This window comes from Diabrotica undecimpunctata, chromosome 9, assembly GCF_040954645.1.
Source record: "Diabrotica undecimpunctata isolate CICGRU chromosome 9, icDiaUnde3, whole genome shotgun sequence".
Classification (NCBI taxonomy): domain Eukaryota; kingdom Metazoa; phylum Arthropoda; class Insecta; order Coleoptera; family Chrysomelidae; genus Diabrotica; species Diabrotica undecimpunctata.
The window spans coordinates 3,102,426-3,125,555 of NC_092811.1; the positions used below are offsets into that span (position 1 = coordinate 3,102,426).

Consider the following 23,130-nt stretch of genomic DNA (forward strand, 5'->3'; position numbering starts at 1 on the left):
ATCAGGACCAAGCAATACAATCCTTTAAATTTGTGGAATTAGACTCAGGAATATTATAAGCTACAGCTACAAGTACAGCATTAGTCCCAGCTAAAATTTTCCTCGTTTCCCGCAGTCTGACCCACACAGTATAATTCACCCTGAGAGCAAACTGGATTTACTTGTACAGAAATAAACCATGTTTCAGCAGTTAAACAGTTAAAAACTATAATCAAGAATGATTTTTCTTCAAACCTTTTTTTTAAAGAAAAATCTTTATTCGTTTTATTCCAAACGAACATTGTAACTCCACGTTATGTATGACCATGCATTATATCTTTGTCAAACCTTACATTTTCACGAAGCTTCGATTTTAATCTGATTTGGTTATAATCAATATTACAATTTCCTCTCTGGTAACCTACTCTTCGTGTGCATGTATGCTTCCATACACATAATGTGTTGAGACTTCCACAATGGAGAAAGCAAATTTTCATGAGAATGCTGTTATTCCAGCAGCACATTACGTTATTGTATTATTCCACGTTCACGTTTTGAACTTCGATCAATTGGATATTATTATGGAAACGTATTACAGTCTGAATAGAATCGGCAATCGTATACGATTTTAATGGATTTGCCTTTGAGAGATGGTGAGCATTCTTCGATCTTTAGCTGTTGCTAACATGTACATGACTAGAAATTTGTAATACAGATTAATATTGAGGACACACCAAATAAATATTTTATACGGGGTGTATCGATCTTACTTTTCCTTATTTCCTTGGTCTTATTTCTTATAAGAGGGAAATAACAAGGATTATAACAAGGAAATAAGACGGAGAACAGGAGTGACAGATGCCATAGAAATAATTATGACCCTTAAGTGGAACTAGGCGGGGCACATAGTTAGAATGTCGGATAACAGATGGACACAGCGTCTGATGACATAAAACGGATCGACAAAAATTGGATGCAAACAGCACAAAACAGAAATACATGAAAAAGACTGAGGGAGACCTATATCCAGCAGTGGATAGATCCGGGTTAAATGATGATGATGATGATGATGATGATGATGATGTATCGATCTTACAACAAAGTTCGATAATTGTCTCAATACCCAAGTTATAATATAATTATAATTTTTTTACAAATTAAACATATTTTTTATAGGAATATGCACATATTGATTGATATGGTAGCCACAGGTGCGGATATTATAACATTCATCAAAATAGGACGGCTGCGTTGGATAGGACATGTAGAAAGAATGGAAGAAGGCGAAATACCAAACAAAATATTCAAACAGATGCCAGTAGGAAAAAGAACAAGAGGAAGACCGAAACTGAGATACTTAGAACAAATAGAAAATGATATAACAACCTTAAAAATAAAAAACTGGAGAAAAAAAGCACGAAACAGATCGGAATGGAGAAGAATCCTGGAAAAGGCCAAGACCCAAAAAGGGTTGTCGAGCCAGTGATGATGATGATGATGCACATATTGATTGATATGGTAGCCACAGGTGCAGAAAAACGTGCCATCCATCTTCAAAGTAAGAAAGTACAAACATCTGCTTGTTTTGGAACTACAGGAACTCTGATGGGTACGCCGGCATTGGCGAGGGACTGTCTACTGGATCTCCCTTCTCCGTAATTACAATAAGCTGGATGTATTGCGAATAATAATAGTCGCTTATTCTATAAGACCGTATTCCCTGACGAAGCTAAATTTACGAGAGATGGAATCAGTAATTCGTTCAGATGAAAATCCTCATGCGATTCGAGAATGTTTTTCGCCGTATAGATTTTCAGTAAATGTTTGGATATCAGTAATAGATAGAATATAAGTAATAGTACCCCACTATTTTAACTAGAATGTTAAACTGGCCCATCAACCCTCCCCTTTTGTTCAGGCTTGTGACCGGCTGTGGGCATAAAAGCGGTTTCTGAGCTACTCAATCCACCCAGTCCTCGCGCTCATAACCACAAGGCAGAGAACCAACAAAATCAATAAACTAACAAATTTATCAGAAGATTAACAAGGATTCAGATCCAGAAGATCCTGCCTAGACGCCGTATTTGTACTAAGACAAATCACAGAAAAGGCCATCGAGTACAATAAACCAGTTTACCTATATTTTATAGACCTGATAAAGGTTTTGGATCGCATCTAAGTCAAAGACCTCTCACACCTACTGTATAAAAGAAACATAGCAATCAATATTAAACAAAACATCGAAAACATCTACTTCCATAATCAAACATAGGCAAAGATAAACGGAAAACTAACACAGTGTATACCAGTAAAAGGACGTAAAGGTCATGGTTATAGAATGGGGAACAAAAAATCCAAATATTATGTTATGCAGACGACGCCGCATTAATCACCGAGTCAAAAGACGAGAAGACGAACACAAGAAAAAGATGAATGGACAGCAATATCAGCCACATGCTGTGTCATTATATCCTTACGAACATAAAGGATAAAGGAAGAAGACTTTTTAAAGCAATAGCTTCGACAAGATCTGACACGGAGAATTGAAGCATCAGATAAAAATGGCCATTCTATTGATGCTTTAAACACATGATCGTTAAACACCAGACACACATGCCTTTTTAAAGTCAACAAACATAGATGAAGAGTATACTAAAAAGACTGTTTTTATACTAAAAAACCTAATTTATTTGAGCTCCAGGATGCCAATATTTCTGAAGAAGTTGATGGTCTAGTGATGGTGAAGCTTTTTTAGAGATTTATTCTTCATTAAAAAGCCAGTTTGTGGATAAACGTGAAAGGAGGTTTGTACTCTTCTTGGAACATTAACCGAAGCAAATATTTTGCGCCTTTTCGAGTTTTAAAAAAAAAATTTTTTTACTACATGTTTGGAATTTTTTTTAATGCCAATTTCATACTAAATCATTTCATAAACTCTACTTTACTTATATCTTCCTACTTTTCCTTGCAAAGTCAGTTGCCGTATTCTATGCCATTTTCAGTCAATATATATTACAAAATATACTGTCCTACATTTAACAGTTAGTTTTTAGTAACTCTATACTTCATTTTTAGGTATTAGTCATCTTAGCCATTTTTAACCCAATTTATATATAAATTTACAATGTTTCAACATTGAATCCCGGTTTTTATTTTTATTTAGCGAGTTCTAACGATAATTAACAAAATTTTATATAAAAATGTAAATAACTGTATTAAAAATTAAACTTTAACTATTTGTTTAATTGTAATTTTGTGATATTTTTATATCGAACACTATTTGTCTTCATTCTATCGATCCTACTGACCGCGCCAACTACTCAATGAACGACTAGCTAGCGCGTACTGAAAAGCATCCACCGTAAGCCATTCGGGGAGTCACACACAGTGAACGAACTCCCCGGATGCACTCGAGTGTCCTCCAAGTGTGCACTTTGCTGAATTATGCCGTCGTCAGTGAATACTCTTTCCAGGTAATGAACATCTTCAAAGTCGAAAACTCGACCACCTCGGGCCGTATATAAGTGGCTCGCACGTTCTGTCTGGGTGTATCTCTGGAAAGTATTCGTTTTTAAATTTTTCATTTTGGCTTGTTTCTTTAGAGTGGGTAAAAATTAAAAAGCTAAGGGACATACTGTTACTAATTGGAATAAAAAAAGGGGTAAAAAGACTGTATTAGACTAAAAAAAATAATATAATGCTTAATGAGCTTTAAGATTTCCCTCAATAAAAATTGGATAAGAAAAAAGCCATTACTGGATAGTCCCTGGATTATAATATCCTTATTATGTGGGCGTTCCTAACTGTTTTTTAATTTTAGGCATTTCTCAAACATTACTTAGTCACTTCGTCAATGTTTGGTTGGCTACTCTTCATTTATTTAGCTGGAACTTAGCATCATCCAATTGTTATACTAAGCATACTAAACAGATGGATAAGACCTACAGTTTGAAGTTTGTAGTAATACTTTAAACAAAGACAGTTACACATTACTTGCCTTCAAGAGACGAAATAAAAAGGACAACGCATGAAATACCTAGTTAACGGATATGAACTGTATTACATAGAAAAACGTAACACTTGAAATGGAGTTGATATAATTGCTGATAGAGAAATGACGAGTGATAGTTGAATATGAAGTGCTGAATGGCATGTGTCTATGAGGAAGAAAAAATAGCTTTCTATGATTAATTACGAGACAATTTTCCACCAAAGAACGAGTGATAATAACTGAACTGTAAGTTTCTGGAAACAGTAGACGAGGAATATCAAAGAAGACTTAATAAGAGACGGTTAGGTAGCAAATGTTTACCTCTAATAATCGAATTACTCAGTATTACTTGATGTACACAACAAAAATATACAATAAAGACCATTCGGTTTTTGGAGAAATCAGTTGCATGCCAAATTTGCCCCCTATTTTGGAATTAAAGCAGAAGCGGAAACACCACTTACAGTTATATTCAATAAAAAGGGCGTGTTTCAGTTTAAACTCACTTTTAATGTCTTTGATATCGTAAACGCACCCTTTCCCCATAAAATTTCCCTAGTGCTAGGAAGTTTATGTCTCCGAGGGATGGCTGATATCCATGGAAGGAAGTTGTAATCTTCTGGTGAAAGTCGAGACAGGTACAAGCGCAAAAGTGTTAAAAATGTACAAGATGTTTAAAAATATATTTTTTATACGCGAGTCATTCGAAAGTTTTATCATAGAGGTTTAATTGGTCATTCAGGTTGGCAAATAAAAAAAGAAGTCAACTATTTTATACGTTTATCGAAGACGTTTCGCTTTATATTTCTAAAACTTCATAAGGTCTCTAAAATATAACAGATGACATAGAGTTTATAAGAAATACAGATGTTAATAGTTTATAACTTACAACTCAATATGTAGTATATTATCGATGCTATTATATATCTCATACTTAGGCTCCCTGATCACCAAGGAGAACGTCATGACGGAAGAAATCAAGCGAAGAATAATCCTAGCAAACAAATGCTATTTTGGACTGAGTAGACATATGAGAAGCAGAAACTTAAGCCAAAAAACAAAAATAACAATATACAAAACCCTTATACAACCAGTGTTGACATATGGGTTAGAGGCATGGACCATTTCGAAGGTAGATGAAAATCTCCTGCTTATATTTGAACGAAGGATCCTGAGAAGAATATTTGGTGGCATCTGTGAAAATGGTGTTTGGAGAAGGAGGTACAACTACGAGATATATCACAGATATAAACATATATTTGGTGGTAAAGACGTAGTATCCTTTATAAAAATAGGAAGACTAAGATGGGCAGGACATCTGGCAAGATCACAGCAGAACAACCCTTCTAGAAGAATCCTTATGTCACAACCTGTGGGAAGTAGAAAAAGGGGTAGACCAAAACTCAGATGGAGGGATGGTGTAGATGAGGTGATAAACTCTGCAAAAAATAATGTTCATATTCGTAGATACGAAGATTTAAAAAATTGTAAACGAATATTTGGCTTCATTTAGAGATGGTTCTCCACTGAAGACAAACAAGCACTGATTTATTGCAATCTATACAAACAACGTGACGCGATACCGAAAAATTTTTTATGGACCATATGTCACCAAATTCCAAGGTTTGATACAATTGGGGTCATTGCATGATTAGTTGGAAGGGTGGATTTGTATGGCGGAAATATTTGATATATTATTTTTAACTTATGTTTTAATGAAACTTGGAGATATGGGATGATTGTGTTATTATTTTGAATGGAAAATAAGCCACATTTTAACTGAAGGGTATTATTTATTTCGTAAGATGAGAGAGTGGTAAACCTGGCTCAAATTGTCGATGTCGGTTCTTTTGTTTATTGCCGATGAGTTCTTGAAGATCTCACACATTTCAATAAAGGAGCGTTTCTGATGGTTATTTTGTTTCGCCAGTATTTTGGTATTTGTGAAGTCAATGTGATGTTTGTAGAAGAGACCGACTGATCTAGCCAATGTAGCAGGAGTTGCATTCTGAACAGGGTATCTGATAGACAACATTAGTGTGCCCTAACGAGCTTAGTGGAGTTTTAGACTTGGAAAATAACTTTCCAATGGTTTTAGTATTTTTAGGGATATATTGACGGGTAAGTTTTTAAATAGTTTAGTAAGCTTGTTCGTAATTTGTGGAAAATAGGGAAGATAAGCATATTTTGTGGCTGGTTTTGGGGTTAACGGGGAAATGTTAGTCTGTATGCTATTGGATATGGACGCTAGTATTGCACCGTTAGGTACTTTCGAAATAGAATGACCATAGCTTTTAGAGAAAAGATATCTGTTGATGATGGATATGGGGTAAGAGTTATCAATGAGAATGAATTTGAGTAAATCCAAAGATTCCCTCTTGTACCGCGTATGGGTCAACGTGTGTACTCTAAAGCTAAGAGCTTGGACAAGGTTATGTTTGTATCTTATTGGGTATGTAGAGTGGTAATTTAAGAACCGGTTGCTCGCCATTTCTTTCCTGTACTACGTAGTGCCCAATGTGTTACTATGTTTGTGTATAACACAGACAAAAAGAAGAAGAATTGACGCCATTTTCACGTTTGAGGGATGACAGACGAAAAGAAGAAGAATTGACGCCATATTCATGATTGAGGGATGACAGACGAAAAGAAGAAGAATTGGCGCCATTTTCACATTTGAGGGATGACAGACGAAAAGAAGAAGAATTTACGCATTCTTTACGTTTGAGGGATGACAGACGAAAAGAAGAAGAATTGACGCCATTTTCACGTTTGAAAGTTGACAGGTGACATGACAGTTGACAGCTGTCAGTAGCCATCTTGTGACGTCAGAGTGGGAGTCGAAGGGGGCCGCTCAAGAGGCCCATACTATGCTCAACGCCTGAGAGTAATTTAAGTACTAAGAAACTGAAATGAATTTATTAAACTGACGTTCTACAAAATTACGTGTGGAAAAAGGATCCGTCCTCAATACTTCGTTCCAATTTTCTTATTGGAAATATGCGTGATGACCAAATAAACATTAAAAGATAATCTCTGATAGGAAAGACTACGTCTTTGCTTACTTAAACGACATAGTTCTAAATGTTCTAATAAGAATATCAAAAAATAAAAGAGTGATCTATTTATCCATCCATCCCTTCTATCTGGCTCTACAAATTCTGCATTTTTTGGACATAACATTTAAAGTTCGTTATTTCTTTGTCAGCACCATTTTATTTTAACTTAGTTGGTGTGCTGTTTAATTAAAAGAAATGACAGTTATAGCATCAGACTTACATTTGTTTTAATTTTTGGTTAAAATCTCTTCATCTATACATCAAAGTATTCTGTCCATGTCTTAGCGTAGTAGTTTTCCTTAAAGTTTTCCTTGTATTTAGAATAAGCTTTTCCGAAAGATATTTACCATAAAATGTTACAAAGTTGTAAAAAACTTCATCCTTTAACTAAAGTACTAACCCAAATATATGCTGAAACAAGGCGGAACGCCCTATTTTCATGGGTCATAAATCAAAAAGCACTTTCCTACAGATCCTGAAAAGCAGGACCGTATATCGTACGATAATGTAAAATATACAACACTAGATTTATGGTGTTTATTAAATTTATTTGGATGTTGCATATCTGCAGCGGAGTTGAGTGTAAAAGGATTTTGAGTTTATGCAAACAAAACAATTTGATACATTTTAAGAACAAATGGAAAAATATATGTAGTAATTCATGGATTATGTCTCATGTATTTTCGAAGATAAATATTAAAATCATATTATAATTGGTTTTTCGAAAGTACAACATAAACTAAATGGTCGTTAACAAAAGAGGAAGTGATCCTAGTGTGGTTATCGGTAAAATACAATACGAATAAAAACGAAAATGCAAACTAAGAAATCTTAGCCGACCGGAAATAAAAAAGAATAAATATTGAAAGTAGTATGAGATGTCACCAAATGACGGAGGAAATATGAGAGTAATAAGTTCAAAGAAAAGATGGAGTGATAATTTGTATAACCAATTAAATAGCGTTACAAGAAAGGTATATAACAGGCTAATTAAGGAATTTCGAGCCCAAAACTGATTTTTTCTTAAATCTGTCAGTCTTAATCCAGTGGAAGTATAATGGTCGTCGGGATACTGTGTATGCATGTGTGGTCGAAATCTACTTAAACTTCTTCGTGATATTTGGCCTTCTATATTTCCTTAAAAGATTAATCTTTCCATATTGTCTATGTCTTGCCTCATAACAGGAGTGGATGGAACGAGAGCCTGCACTAATCGTCAAAGCGGGCTCACCTGGTTCACCGATGGGTCCAGAATAGACGAGCGGGCAGGTGCCAAAGTATATGGTTGTGGAATCAGATTTGAATCTGGCCAGGCTCTCGGCTCCAGTGCATCAGACTTTCAGGCCGAGATCTTTGCGATCCTTGTATGTGCTCAAGAGATAATAGATAGAGCTTGCCCATATAGGACCATCTCTATCTGCTCTGAGAGTCAAGCATCGCTAAGGTCCTTGGAAGCACCCAAAATCAGCTCTAAGCTGGTTCTTGAGTGCAAAAGAGAACTTTCTGATGTTGTGCGGACCAATAGGGTTAACTTGGCATGGGTACCAGGACACACAGACCAACTTACAGTCCAACTGCTCCTTCTGTACCATAGAAGAAGGTGCTCTATGGTGGTCAGTATGCTTACCAGCCACTGTACACCTACGCGGCGCTTTCATCTGCTTGGATTGACGGATAGCCCATGGTATTGTCTTTGTAATGAGAAGAAAAACCCCTCACATGCCTTCTGGAAGTGCCCAGCCCTGGCCTATCAGAGGTGGTAGATCCTGGGTTCTACGCAACCAAATAAGGGAGTTATCCTTAAAGAGACTTGAAGCTTTCTGTGAGACCCCAAGGTTATTAAACGATGAGATGTTTAGAACGACACGAAGATCTCAGACTTAAAACCCTGCTGATCACTGTAGATATGGCAGCCCGAAATAGCCTGGTCCCCAGAAATGCCGAAGACTTGGTTCTTATGGGCGTAGACCGTATGATAGTAGTGATACAATGAACCCGTCTTAAGAAGTATAAGTATCTGAACGGCTCTTAAAGGGTCCTGGTCCGATCTACCATAACCATAACCATGATCTCATGACATATTCAAAATATTATAATTGTTGCAGTTGGATTTTACCATTTCTTACTGCTCCGTACTTCTCTCCTTCCATAGTCGATCCATGGAATGCGCAACACTCTTCTTCAATAGAACGTTTCAGTGACGTTAATCTTTCCCTTTTTTGATTGCCTCAGTGTCCAAGATGCGCATCCATTTGTTGTATTCAAAATATTAAGGAGTTTAAATGAAAAGCAACAACAATTGCTAATGTTATGAGAAGGACAAAACACCCTGAGAAAAAGCGCTGCTAAGGAAGACACAATTATTGCGTAGGAATATCTATCAAATCGTGTAATATATGCGAGGAATAACAAGTACAAGAGTTATCAGAAGAGCTTGAAAAATATTATGAACCAGAAAACAACATAGCCCCACAGTGCCTGAACACATTCAAACAAAACTCTCCATTTATTTCCGACAACTATTGAGGTGAAAAGTTAGTAACAACCGAAAAGACGACAATGAGCTTTTTAAGCATGCCGAGAAGACTTTCTATCGGAAACTAAATTCCAATGTAGAAAACGTTAATAATTCTTACCCAAGGCAAGAAGAAATTCATGAGTTTTGGGGAAGTCAACTATCAACACCAGCTTCTGTTAACATCAATACTGAATGGAACAAGGATACTAGTCACATTTTTCAACACTACAGTACCATTTACTACAAATCACTACTGAAGAAGTATTAAATATTATCAAAGAGCTTTATAACTGGAAACCCTCTGATGGGGAGTCAGATGGAGTTTAAAACCTTTGACCTTAAGAAGTTCTGGAGTGTTCATGATTGCTTATCAACACTAATTTATCATGTTGTTTCTAATCTGCGGAAAATACTATGAGATCTGACTCAGGGAACAACTTATTTAATACCGAAGGATCAAAATAACATCCAGGACCTAACCAAGTATCGTCCAATTACTTGTCTTTCAACTTTGTATAAATTAGTCACATCCTGTGTAGCCCAACGTATCTATTAACATTGTTTGTTAAACAATATCATAGAGCTTCAACAGAAATGATGCGCTGAGGGTTCCATGGGCTGCAAAGAAAAATTTATCCAAAGCATATAATATCAAAAAATGAAACCTCTTCACTCCTTTTATGGACTACAAGAAGGCGTTTGTAAAACATATAATGGCAGCTTGAAAGATTAAAATTTACCTCCAAATACCTGGTTAAAGTAATACCAGTAAATGGCAATATCAGAATGGCGTAATTATCACATTATTGACCGTTTTTCTGGTGGAGGTGGCTCGTCTGATTGTAGCGTATGAGGCATCGTTGGCAATAGGGTAGCTCAAGAAGTAAATGTTAATGGTTAGGGGTTCGAAACGAGATAACCAAAGGGGCCTTAGGTACGATACGTAAGTGTATGACGGCTTGTTAAAAAGCGAAAAAGGCAACAGGAACAATTTCTGTTCGAGACTTGTTCTGGACGTGTTCGAGACCGATATCGAGAGCGAAGCGAGAACGAGTGTTTATACAAAGTTTTAAAGTAGGTACAAGGCGATATAGTGCAAGTCAAACTGGTAAAATTTATTTTCAGAAACCTTGTTTGGGAAGATACGATGAAATCATCAGGGATTTAAATTTGTTGCCCTATTAAGAAAGGAAATCACTCTAAAGTTGGACCAGGAAAGCACGTTTTATTTCTCGTATATTAGACAAATATATGAACAAATAGACCATCAGATAATAAGGACAATTAATGAAATTAACAAGAACCAGAGCTATAGTGCCAACAGGGGAAACAGAATGCATAGAACTAAAAGGAGGAATCCGCCAAGGAGACTCGCTCAGCTCATTGTTATTCAATATGGTGATGAATCAAATAATTCACGAAGTACGAAAACGACTCGGATACCACATGGTGGCGCATAAAATCACGATACTATGCTATGCCGATAATGCAGTGCTAATTGCTGATAACGAAGATAACCTACAAAGGCAGCTCCAGACCTTCAATGTCACAGCAAACAAACGTAATATGAGAATATCAGTAGAAAAAACTAAATGTATAGTGATCAGTAAAGAGCCGCGTAGATGCAAACTAGAAATAGACGGCAAAATTGTAGAACAAGTAATAAAATTCAATTACCTAGGAGTAGAGATCACTAGTGACAGGGATATAAGAACAGAGACCACAAGGCAAGCATCAAAAGTGGCAAGAGTAAGTGGTTACCTCCTAGAAACCATATGGAGAAACAAATATCTGACCACGGAAAGCAAAATGAAAGTATACAAGACAACAGTAAGACCAATCCTAACATATGCAGCGGAAACAAGGACTGATACAAGAAAGACGAAACAACAAATCAACAATATCGAAATGAAAGTATTAAGATCCATAGCGGGCTTATCATTAAGAGACAGACAAACCAACAGAAGTATACGCGAACAATGCAAACTTCAAAATACCAACAGGTGGATAATCACAAGAAAAAAAAAACTGGAACGAACATGTAAACCGAATGGAACCAGATAGATTAGCGAACATCTGTAAAAACAACAAGCCGTATAGCAGAAGACCCGTTGGAAGGCTGCCAAAAAGGTGGAAAGATAATGTGCAGACAACAACGAATGAAACAGAATAAGAGGCAGACAAACAGGAGTAATCCTAGTCGCGCAAAGAAGAAGAAGAAGAAGTATATTAGACAATAATTTTTATATTCAATTATTTTAAAAAAGTGCGTTTTTGTCATACACGTATTAGTAGCTTGTGAAAGAAGTTTAGAAACGTTTGAACACCAATTTTAAATATTACTGGTGGTAGCTTGTTCATCTGTCACCCCTATTTTGTCAATTGAGAAACGTACTAAAATATGAAAAACTCAAAGACATCTTTAGAAGCGATATACCAATTTCTTTAAAACGTAAAACATTTGACCAATGTGTGTTGTCTGTGATGACCTATGATGCCGAAACTTTGACATTGACAGCTACAACTTTTAAAACGCTGCAAATAGCTCAGAGGAAAATATAAAACTCGATGCTGAGTGTGTCGCTTCTTGGCCGAGTTAGAAATGAAGACTTAGGAGGACGAACAGGAGTTTTACCGTTGTAATTTCTCGAATTGCAACACTGAAATGAAACTGGAACACTGAAATGGAATCAAATTACAGAAATATGAAAAAGACCTATGCTTGATTTAAAAGAAATGACCAGAGACAAAGATCTTTGAAGACATACAATACACACTCCAGGTGGTCAGGATTAAAGAGAGAGGTGTGACTTAATAGTTTGATTGTGGATTAAAAGTCTTTTTAGTGTTCACTAGTTTGTAAAACTTTCTCTGTTTAGATGTTTTCTCATGTTATTGTTTTTGTTTTTGCTATATCGCTAGTTTTTCTTCAGAGTTAAGAGTTCTCGGATATTTAAACGTAGTTAATATAAACAAAAAGAGAAATCAAACGATTTCTACCTGGCGAAACCGAATTTTCAAATTTTTCCCACTGTGCTTCCTAAAACTTGCGAAGCAAACAGCTTGATAAACTACTCGGCAAGGGAATCTAAAATTGCATTCCACATGCCGTTTATCATGGTCAAAATTCGTAGTGAATTCAGTTTCTGGTACTCCAACCGAAGTAAAGTAATAAAACATAATGACGGTATTAGATTTTTCTTTTGATACAGGGCAGCTACAGCCGCTTATACGTATTTCGACCTCTTTAGGTCTCCTCAGAGCGGTATAGCCACTAATCTGAACCAAAAACAAAAATCTTTCCCGTCCTAGACAATAGTTATCAACATAACTGTATACGGACGTTACTACGCCATCTAAAAACAAAAAGAGAAATCAAACGATTTCTACCTGGCGAAACCGAATTCAAATTTTCCCCACGGTGCTTCTTAAAATTTGCGAAGCAAACAGCTAATATAGTTATAAAAATTATATAGTTATAAAGCAAATAGTTAATATAACTTACAATTTTTAACTAGCTTCAGGATAGAGAAAAATCCATTGATTCTTCCGCGCTACGTTAAAACCGAACGTTGCATCCTTGTTACAGCTCTGGGCATTCCCGCCCTGCGCGTCCCTCTTCCTTGGCGTAGAATAACTTTATTATAGAGTCTTTTATTTGAAAAGCATGTTTTATGGGAATACATTTCGATATATATAAACGAGTCAGTACTCAATTTATGCCTAACCGAGTATCGAAGATGAAAAATTGCGTTTTCTCCAAAACGATGGAATGTCATTCCATGTAAAAATGTTTTAAGGTCTGCAGGCGCTTCAATTTTATTTCATTCACTGCGGAAGTTGTTTTTATATACATCTGAAAGAAGATTTATGAAAATGTTATAGCGTATATGCCTCGAGGTAAATTGGTGTGTTGTGGATGTTATCCATATTTTATTTAAGTTACTATGGCCTGTAAAGGATATATCTGAAGCCCAACTATTTTTATATCAAGCAAAACATATTCTAAAATTCATAAATTTTAGATTTTTATATTATAAGAATATTTTATATCTTATTGTAACCATTGATGAGTGTTTATATTTGTTTAAAAATATTTTATTTTATTTAAATGTAAATGTTTAGCCATAAGTTCTAAATTGCCCAGACGGCAACCCTGTAAGCTCTAGGCAAAACCGTTGCAGTATGTTTCCATATGTTACCATAAGAGCACAATAAAGACCGTGTGAAGAGATTTCGTCTAACAAGTTATTTCTCCACCCTATTCATCAATTATTTACCACCACGATTAACCAGCCACCAATCAATTTCATTCAACAATTTAAACAATGAGTTAAGTGTGGAAATAAATCAATTAGGTATTGTAAACTATATAGTTGGGTCTCTTCAAAAACTCAACCAGGAAACATAATAAGGAATTAAATTAAATACATAATGGTGAACAAGAGATTCCGTAATAGATGCCCATCAGTTAAAAGTTACCCCGATGCTTACGTATCGCCAGATCATATCCCTGTTATTGGTAAATTTAGGTTTAGATTTAAAAAAAGTTACAAAAAAGAATAATTACAAAAAATGTAATATGAGAAGACTAGAAGATGAGGAAACAAAAGAGACAGTCACCAAGATTCTTTCAGAAAAGCTAAGTAACATGGCTTTTAAAAAGCGAACACAAATGAAACTCATAGACATCAATGGAAAATTAATCATTGACACCCAGGAGATGAAAGACAAATGGAGAATATATTTGGAGACACTTTTTCAAGATCAAAGAACGGATTATAGACATCCATTTTCAGAGAGAATAACGGGCCCGGACATACTTAAATCCGAGGTAGAAGAAGCAATAAAACGGATGAAATGCAGGAAAGCTGTAGGGCCTGATAATATCGAAGCTGAATTTTTAAAACTCTTGGAGGAAGAAGGAATAAATTGGATCACGGCTGTCTTCAATAAAATATACAATACAGGAATCATCCCTGATAAATGGCTAGAATCAGAATTCATAGCGATACCTATAAAAAACAGGGGGCTAAAAAGTGCGAAGTATATCGAACAATCAGAATAATGAGCCACATGTTGAAACTGTTTCTTAGAGTCATCCATGGAAGAATTTATAAGAAGTGCGAGGAACAAATATCGGACAGACAGTTCGGCTTCATTAACGCAGTGGGTACCAGAGAGGCACTTTTCGGAGTACAGGTACTGATTCAAAGATGCAGGGATGTTACCTGCGACGTATACGCGTGCTTGATCGACTATGAAAAGGCATTTGACAGAGTTCAACATCAAAAGAACTCTACTGGAATCAGACCGCATACATGAAAATTAACGGAGAAGAAACAGATCACATAAAAATACTACGTGGAGTTAGACAGAGATGTATCCTATCGCCGTTGATATTTAATATGTACTTAGAGAAAATTTTTAACGAGGCTCTTTACAGAATAGACGAAGGCATCCTTCTAAATGGTGAAAGAGTAAACAATGTTAGATATGCCGACGACACCATGGTGATAGCAGATAGTTTAGAGGGACTTCAGAGGCTAATGGACAGAATAAACGAGTACAGTCAACAGTACGGACTAAAGATTAATACCCACAAAACGAAACAAATGATTATCAGTAAGGAGAATATAAATGGGGCTCATCTATACATTAATGGGACGCAGATAGAGCGAGTAAAACAGTATTGCTACCTGGGAACTATTATAAACGAACAGTGGAGCAATGTACAGGAAATAAAGTGCCGCATAGAAAAGGCAAGAACGGTCTTTAACAAAATGAACGCCATCTTCAAAAGTCACAACATATCCCTAGATACAAAAATGAGACATTTGAGATGCTATGTTTTCTCTGTGTTGTTGTACTGGGAGGAGGCATGGACGCTTACAGACACCACTATTAAAAAACTTGAAGCATTTGAGATGTGGCTTTATAGAAGAATGCTGAGAATATCATGCACATCAAGGATCACGAACAAGAAAGTTCTAGAAAAAATCAAGAAGGAACCAGAGATTGTGTTTACGATCCAAAGCATAAAATTGCAATATCTGGGACACGTTATGAGAAATCAGCACCGTTACTCCCTGCTGCAGTCTATATTGCAAGGTAAAGTCAAAGGTAAGCGAGGACCTGGTAGAAGGAGAATATCATGGCTGCGGAATTTAAGAACATGGTTTAAGAAAACCTCAACGGAGCTGTTTCGAGCCGCAGCGAGCAAGGTCATGATTACCAATATGATTTCCAACATCCGAAACGGATACGAACCAGAAGAAGAAGAAGTAACATGGAGCAAACGTATGATCCCGAAGAATCACTCCAACATATATGTGAAACCTTTAACAAGATCGGAGAGAACATCTAATAAAAAATAAAGAGAAGAGTAAAAGTTGGATAAATGACAATATACTGCAACTCATGGAAGAAAATTAAAGAAAAGAATATACAAAAATATTCAGAGACAAATAAGAACCGAAATACGAAAGGCCAAAGAAAATTGGTTAAAAACAATCGCAAATCTTTTCCGAATAGCTGTTTGCAAATTACAGATTGCCATAATGGTCGCCAACATCCGAAATCGATAGGTACTACAAGAAGAAGAAACTATGTACATTTAGCAATGTAACACTAAGCTCAAATGTGTAATAAAAGATCTATAAATAATAGAATAAGAGAATCCGGTAGGGTCAATTTTTAAGAAAAGACGAATTCTGTTAATTATAAAAGCATAAATCTTATCAACATAATTCTAAAATAGACCGCGAAAGTGATAACCATAGCTCAGATTCAGAGGCAACAAAAATTGAAAAAAAAAGCACCTATATAGGCAAAGATTGGTATTATAAAAGGCAGAAATCTTCACATATAGGCAATGTAGGAAAATTACTTAACATTTAAAAAAATCCTTCATCACAGGAGTTGCTGACCCTGAGACCACGTCTCTCTATGGGATCTACTTAGGGAAAGTTACGAATGTGGTACGAACCATGCACTTAATTTAGAAGTCATCTTTCTAAACAAAGGTATAAAACTTTTTAAAATGTGTGTTCTTTGTTTATTAAATAGGAGAAATGGGCGAAATTTACGAAAAAAGTGATAATGTGCAAAAAACACCTAGAATATGCATAATGGGCAAAAAAGGCATTTTTATTATTGGGTACTTATAGTATTATAGGATATTTGGAGGGTTCTTAAGTATGTATATGATAAATAATCTACTTATGGTAAAAAAGTACCAAATATAGCTTAATCTGTTTTATATTATTTTATTTCCTTTAAATTTGTTATAAAGGAAGCCAAACATTATCAATAAGTTAGGTTATATTTTAAATACTTGTGTGGTAGTACTAATCACCCAAAAAAGGAAGTTTTTTCCAAAGCTTGCTCTAATTGCTTAATTTTTTTAATGATTATACATAAGTTTCTTTTATTTTCAAATTAAATATATGACCAATTAAATTGTCACCGCCTATAAGGTAAAATATGGTCATAGTTTATTTAAATCAACCCCTTACTAAAAACTGCAACTGGATCTTAAGCATGTGTAAATTTTGCTCTAAAACAGCTAGCCGCGTCAGCTCAGCAAACGGTTCAACATTTATGAGGGCATGGAGTGGCTACGATGGCTGGTAGGGTCATCGCTGACCGTGGTCAATGTCGTGTATGTCTGCCGACATTGAAATATGACCTCATATTAAACGGTTGCTACAAGGAGAACGATCCTGGCATATTAGACCAGGAAATCTACGATCATTGCATTACAGACCTGTCTTTTATAAAAATTATTTTATTACATAATGCTCGCTGTCTTTTTTATTCAATGATGTTTAGTTGTGTTATTTTGTTACCATGTTTCTTCATTTTGTTGAAATATGTTTTATATTGCTTGATTGCTTTTTGACATTCGGTGTTCAACCATAATAGGGATCTGTTAAAAGTCTATTGGAATTCAAAAAGAACATTTCATAACTATTCTTAACTTAACTTCAACAAATTTAATAAATTAGCCTGAGAATATGAAAAAACTAGAAACATAAATTAAAATTTACTTAAAATCACATTTTTGTTAGGTTGGATAGAATATTATGATGTAGATGAATATCTTGATTTGTAAATATCTTTGGAGGTCAACAGCAGACAAACGGAGTAGAGAAAGACCACCTACACGTTGGGCTGACGACATCAGGCGTATCACCAAAAATTGACAACAAAGAGGAATTGACACAAAATCGCAAAGAATGGAGGAGTTTAAGTGAGGCCTATATCCAGCAGTGGGCGTGACAAATGAAGGCTGGATAATGATGATGAAATATCTTGAATTGATTTAAATCTTTTAAAATACACACAACCAAACTTATATGGAATCACACAGTATTTCCGATTTTGTAAAGTATTACTAATTTTTTTTTAATGGAAAATGAACTACATTTTATACTAAACCAGTTTAATTACTATAAAAAAAAACAATCAAAAAATGTTACAAATGCTTGAAATTAACAAAAACGCAAAAAAAACACATTGCAATGGTTGACTTAAGAAAGAAACAGTCTTGTTGTTCATTTTAATAGTCAGTGTTGCCACCTCTAGCTCTAATACAAACTTCAATCCGACAGGGAATGCTTCTAATCAAATCGTCAACTTGTTCTTGAGGTAAATTTGCCCATTCTTCTAGAGCGACTTGAATGAGCTGATCCGCATTACCTGGATTATCCCTTCGAGCTCTAATCCTTCTTTTAATGAGGTTCCACACATGCTCAATGGGATTAATATCAGGTGAGCAGGCAGGCCAGCTCAGAACAGTGACATCTGCAGTTTCCAGAATGTCTGTGGCAACTCTCCTGGTATGTGGAGGGGCATTATCGTGCATGAAAATGAAAATATTTCCCACTGCACCTCGCCACAGCCTAACTATGGGTTCTAGTACCAAATCGACATACCGGCGACCCATTAAACTTTGCCGTAAGGGACGGAAGGTGTTTTTTCTCCCATCATAATACCTTTCCAAAACATTACATTTCCTCCTTTATATTTTGAAGTCTAGCTTGTCTGCCTCGACCTCTTAAAACCCGAATTCCACGGTCATTTGATTTCAGGCCAATTCTGGTTTTATCTGAAAAAAGGACATTTTGCCAATCTTCATTTGTCCAGTTCTAGTGTTCCAGACACCAATTCAGCCTATAAATTTTGTTCTGTCTGGATAGAAATTTGCCTTTGTGATATTCCCTGCTCAACAAGAGCAACAATTCTTCCCCTCTGAACATCTGACAAACCTACGTAGGGCATATTACCTTTTTTGAACACAAACTTAACTTTACTCTGACGTCTCGGTTATACAACTTGACACAAATAATAAAATTTTTCAATGTGTACTTGATTAAATTTCATCAATTATGAATCGTATTTCCAACAAAAACCTTTATCTCTAATCTTTAAAAAAAGTTATCATCCATTTCTTATTATTAGTAAGAAATACTGGATGATTCCATATAAGTTTGGTTGTGTGTAGACATTGTTATTACTATTATTATTACTATATAAAGTAAAAAAAGCGAAATAATTACCTAATCGAGAAACCACATGACTTATTTGCCCCGTAGCATCTTGCCGAGCCTTTGTCACAACCTAATTTTTATTAACCCAGTTTTCCCAACTCTCGCCAACCCTTTGCGACGCGACCAAAGTGAACAAAAGGGTCACCATATCTCCGAAATCGTCGAAATTACACTAAATACTAATGAATTGATCGAATCAAAGCGATAATACAAAGTTTGACGACTAGAGTGGAGCATCATCATCCCTTTTCGAGTATCAATAACACCCTTGAAGGGACCAAAATGTGTATATCCTTCCCCTTTAGTGTCTTTTTAGGCCTTTTACCGGTGCGACGCCGGAGTGCGTTCCCCTTTCCTCTTCCGGAAGCTGATAAACACCGTCTAAGAAAGCAAGAGTGAAAAAGGAAGCAAAAGTTTTGGACAGAGGTGGATTCTCCCGAAACTAATATTAGTCTCATTAGTCTGAATGAAAATCCTTTGTCAAACTAATATTTCTAACTTATACCAAGTTGAAAATTCCCATTTTATATATATTCGATTTGAAAATTAATGACACACTAGTTTTATGGCAAAAAATTACCGCTTGTTAGACTGTTCAGAGCAAAAAAATTAAATATCTCAATACTTTCTTGTTCTACTTTTGTACAATGCTAGTCATTATAAAATTAACAAACCTTATTAGAAGGCTCTTCCGATATTGGACTGTGTTGACACATATTCAAGGGCCAGAATGTACAGCCAAAGCCTCTCCTTGTTTAAGAAGTTGGACCATTTCAAAACCTTTATTCTGCATGTGGAACATTGCTGTTGTTGAGTCCATCGTTATTGTTATAAGTCGAATATATTTTGAATGGAAGTTAAAATTTATCAAGATTTTATATAAATGACTTCTCCTTCTTGAGTCACAAGCTCAATCAATGACTAGACAAGATCTATTTATTTGTCGTAAAGAACTGATCTCTTCTCGATCTTTCTTGCCAAAAACCGGTTTGATGTTCGCCTATAATTGTGACGGATTCGACGCGGACGCGGATGGATGAAATTAGTATTTCCATCTACAGAGCAAAAACCCACTACTTTCTGCTCGATGACATAAACAGGCAAGATATCATTAAAAATAGCCAAATACATAGAAAAGAATGGCGACTGTCATAGAACAGAATACATGTGCCTACTGCCCAAAAACTTACATCGGTCAAACAGGTCGAACCTTTAACAAACGGATAGCAGAACACAAAAGGGGTTTTAATAATAGAAAAACAGATTCTACTTACGCACGTTACCTTCTTGATCACAATCATTCTTACAAATGTTGTAAGCTTAACACAAGAACGTAATTTTTACATTTAAGATTGTTCTGAAGCTTTTTTGTAAATTAGGCAAATAATTCCTCTGATCCAGTCACTAGTAATTTTCTCTTTATTTCACATCCTGATTAAAAGTGCATGAATTTGTATTGTTAGGTATTCGCCACCTAATTTAAAGAGTTCCGAGGAAAGATTCTTGTTAATTTCTTTACTCCTGTATTGCTTTCATGATCTTTCAAGTTGGGTTTCTTCTTTCTTTATCCTCTTCTTCGTTCTGCCGCAAATCAAAGAGATGATCATTTTCTTGTGTTCCTAGCAGAGCTTGGAACTGGGTTTTCCAAACAAATTTTTCTTGTTTGTTTGCTAATGATCTCTCCTTCTTGGTTTCTTCACAAATCTGGTTGGGTTATATCCTCCTCTTAGATTTCAAAGATGTTAATATGCTTTTCATAGATCGTTACTTTAAATGATCTGTTCCATTTTCTATATCTGATCATTTTCAATTTTTTTTCTCTTGTGTATATTTTTTCCGCCTTCCGTCGTGCATCCTCAAAAGTTGTTTGTTTTTCTCTACTTTTCCGTTCCATATACTTCTTGTGTGCTTCGTTTCATTCTTTTTCTTGTATGGCCTGTTTACATTCTTCACTGTAACATTCTGTCCTTTTCTTTTCTTGTTTTTGCCCACGGTCTTTAGGCCCTACAAATGCGCTATTGCTTGGCCCGTTGTTCGCCAGACGTAGTTGGCTGAATCCTAACAGAAACTTGCTTTTTTTAAACGGTGGTTACTAGTTTTAGTTAAATCTGCTTCTTGGTGGACGTCGTGTTCACCTTACTACTCAAACCGTCCTAGTAGAAACCCAATTTCTATTTTACATCTGGTTGGTTCTTTGCTGACTACTATTGTTTAAGTTTTCTGAGACGAGATTGTCATATTAAATTCTTTTGCTCTTATGTTAAATCTGTGGACTAGTCTTTGCAGAATATCTTCATCTTGGGCTATCAATATTCCATCGTCTGCGTAATGGAGTATTTTTATTTCTTTGTTTTCCAGTCTGTATCCTCTTTATTTGTTTACGCTTTTGATGACTTCATCCATGATCAAATCGAAGAGCATGGGGATCAATGAATCCCCTTGTCTTAGTCCGCTGTCTATTTCTAAAAGTTGTCCATCTATTCTGACTTCCATTTTGTTGTTTTGGTAGATGTTTTAGATAGTTTTTATAATATTTAGGGGAATTTCTCTACTATAGAGAAGATGAATTACATCTTTGAGTCTTACTCTGCCAATCAGACACAGAAATGCTGGTCTATTATACTCTAGTGATTTCTCAGTAATTTGCTTTATAACGAATATTGCAACTGTACACGATCTTCCACTACCAAAACCCTGTTGTTCATCTGCTAAACTTATGCTCTAATTTATTAGTACTTGTTAAATTTTAGTTGTAAGTTATAGCGTAGTATTTAACAATTTTACCTCTGTAGTTTCGTTCAATTAGTTCGTTCGTTCTCCATTCTTGCCCGTATTTTATTGTGTTTTATAATTTTATTAATTAATGTTGTTAATTGTTCTGTCATTGCAGCTCCACAATATTTCAGTAATTTTTCTTCTCAGGCTATTTTCTATAATTCTTCTTAGTATTCTGATTTCCTCCGTTCCATTGTATCTGTCTCGGATTTTGTTTCTGATCCATACGTCATATAATTCCCAAATTACTAAAAAGTTCCTAACGAAATAAGTACGCCCCTGCGCCGATTTCGGATTTAGGTGGTTCCCCTTTTTCGAGGGAGGACTTTATTTTTCGCTAACCGCGGGCGAAGACGATAGTGGATTAAATGTTTTGTGTAAAAACTTGGTTACTGAGGATATTCAGATTTCTGAAAGGCTGTTAGGGCTTTGTGACAGAAGAATAGACAGGCTAAGAATTACTTTGAAGGGCCCAAATAGCTGTTTCGTACTTTGTATTTGATTATAAAGAAGGACGTGACTCGTCGCATCGATTTTATCTTTGGGCAAGTAGTTTCTTTGAAAGAAATGCGATTTATGTCGGGGAGTGAGTGTGTATTTGTGTTTGATTTTTGTTTTTTATGTCTTGTGTCCGTGGGAAGGAATAATATGTATTATGCAGCCTTTAATCTATAATTACAAGTTAGAAAATATAAACATTGTTAAAAGTTTTGCAAATTAATTGTGAGTTAGTCCCATTGGACGAAATTAATAATAAAGATTAAAATCAATCAGAAAACTCTGGACATGATGGAACACTTAAGACATCTAGGCAAATGGGCTGACTGTTAGGTTGAGCCTGGCAGAACAGAACTGGCACGCAAATGCTTTATCAACTGGCGTTCTTATTATACAAATACACTACATTAAACATTTACTAGGGAAGAAAAATAAAAAGAAGAAAAAATTACACGAAAAACTCACTGAAATCATAGTTAAACTCATTATAGTCACTGTTGATTCTTTTGCGTTTCTATAAAATATAGTTAACTTATGTCTATCACAATAAACATTGTAACGACTTACCTTGCATTCTGTGGTCCTACACTTTTGGCCTCGTACGAAGAACTAGCAGAAATGGCATGGTCTGGAATTCTTCCTTCTTCCATGCCCAGAGCTGCTCTGCATTCACCTGAAATAGAAGAAACCCATGAGTCAATAGTGAAAAAAGATAAATTTATAGTATAATGCTTTATGTATAAAATTCATGTATTG

General features: G+C 35.5%; 1 protein-coding gene across 1 annotated transcript in view; it reads right to left on the reverse strand.

The window, feature by feature from the left end:
- LOC140449405 (discoidin domain-containing receptor 2-like) overlaps positions 1–23,130 on the reverse strand; it is a 1,157,947-nt gene that overhangs the window by 902,606 nt on the left and 232,211 nt on the right. The window contains exon 2 of the mRNA XM_072542564.1: positions 22,942–23,047. Within this exon, the coding sequence (XP_072398665.1) occupies positions 22,942–23,047 (106 nt within the window). The remainder of the gene's footprint in view (positions 1–22,941; positions 23,048–23,130) is intronic.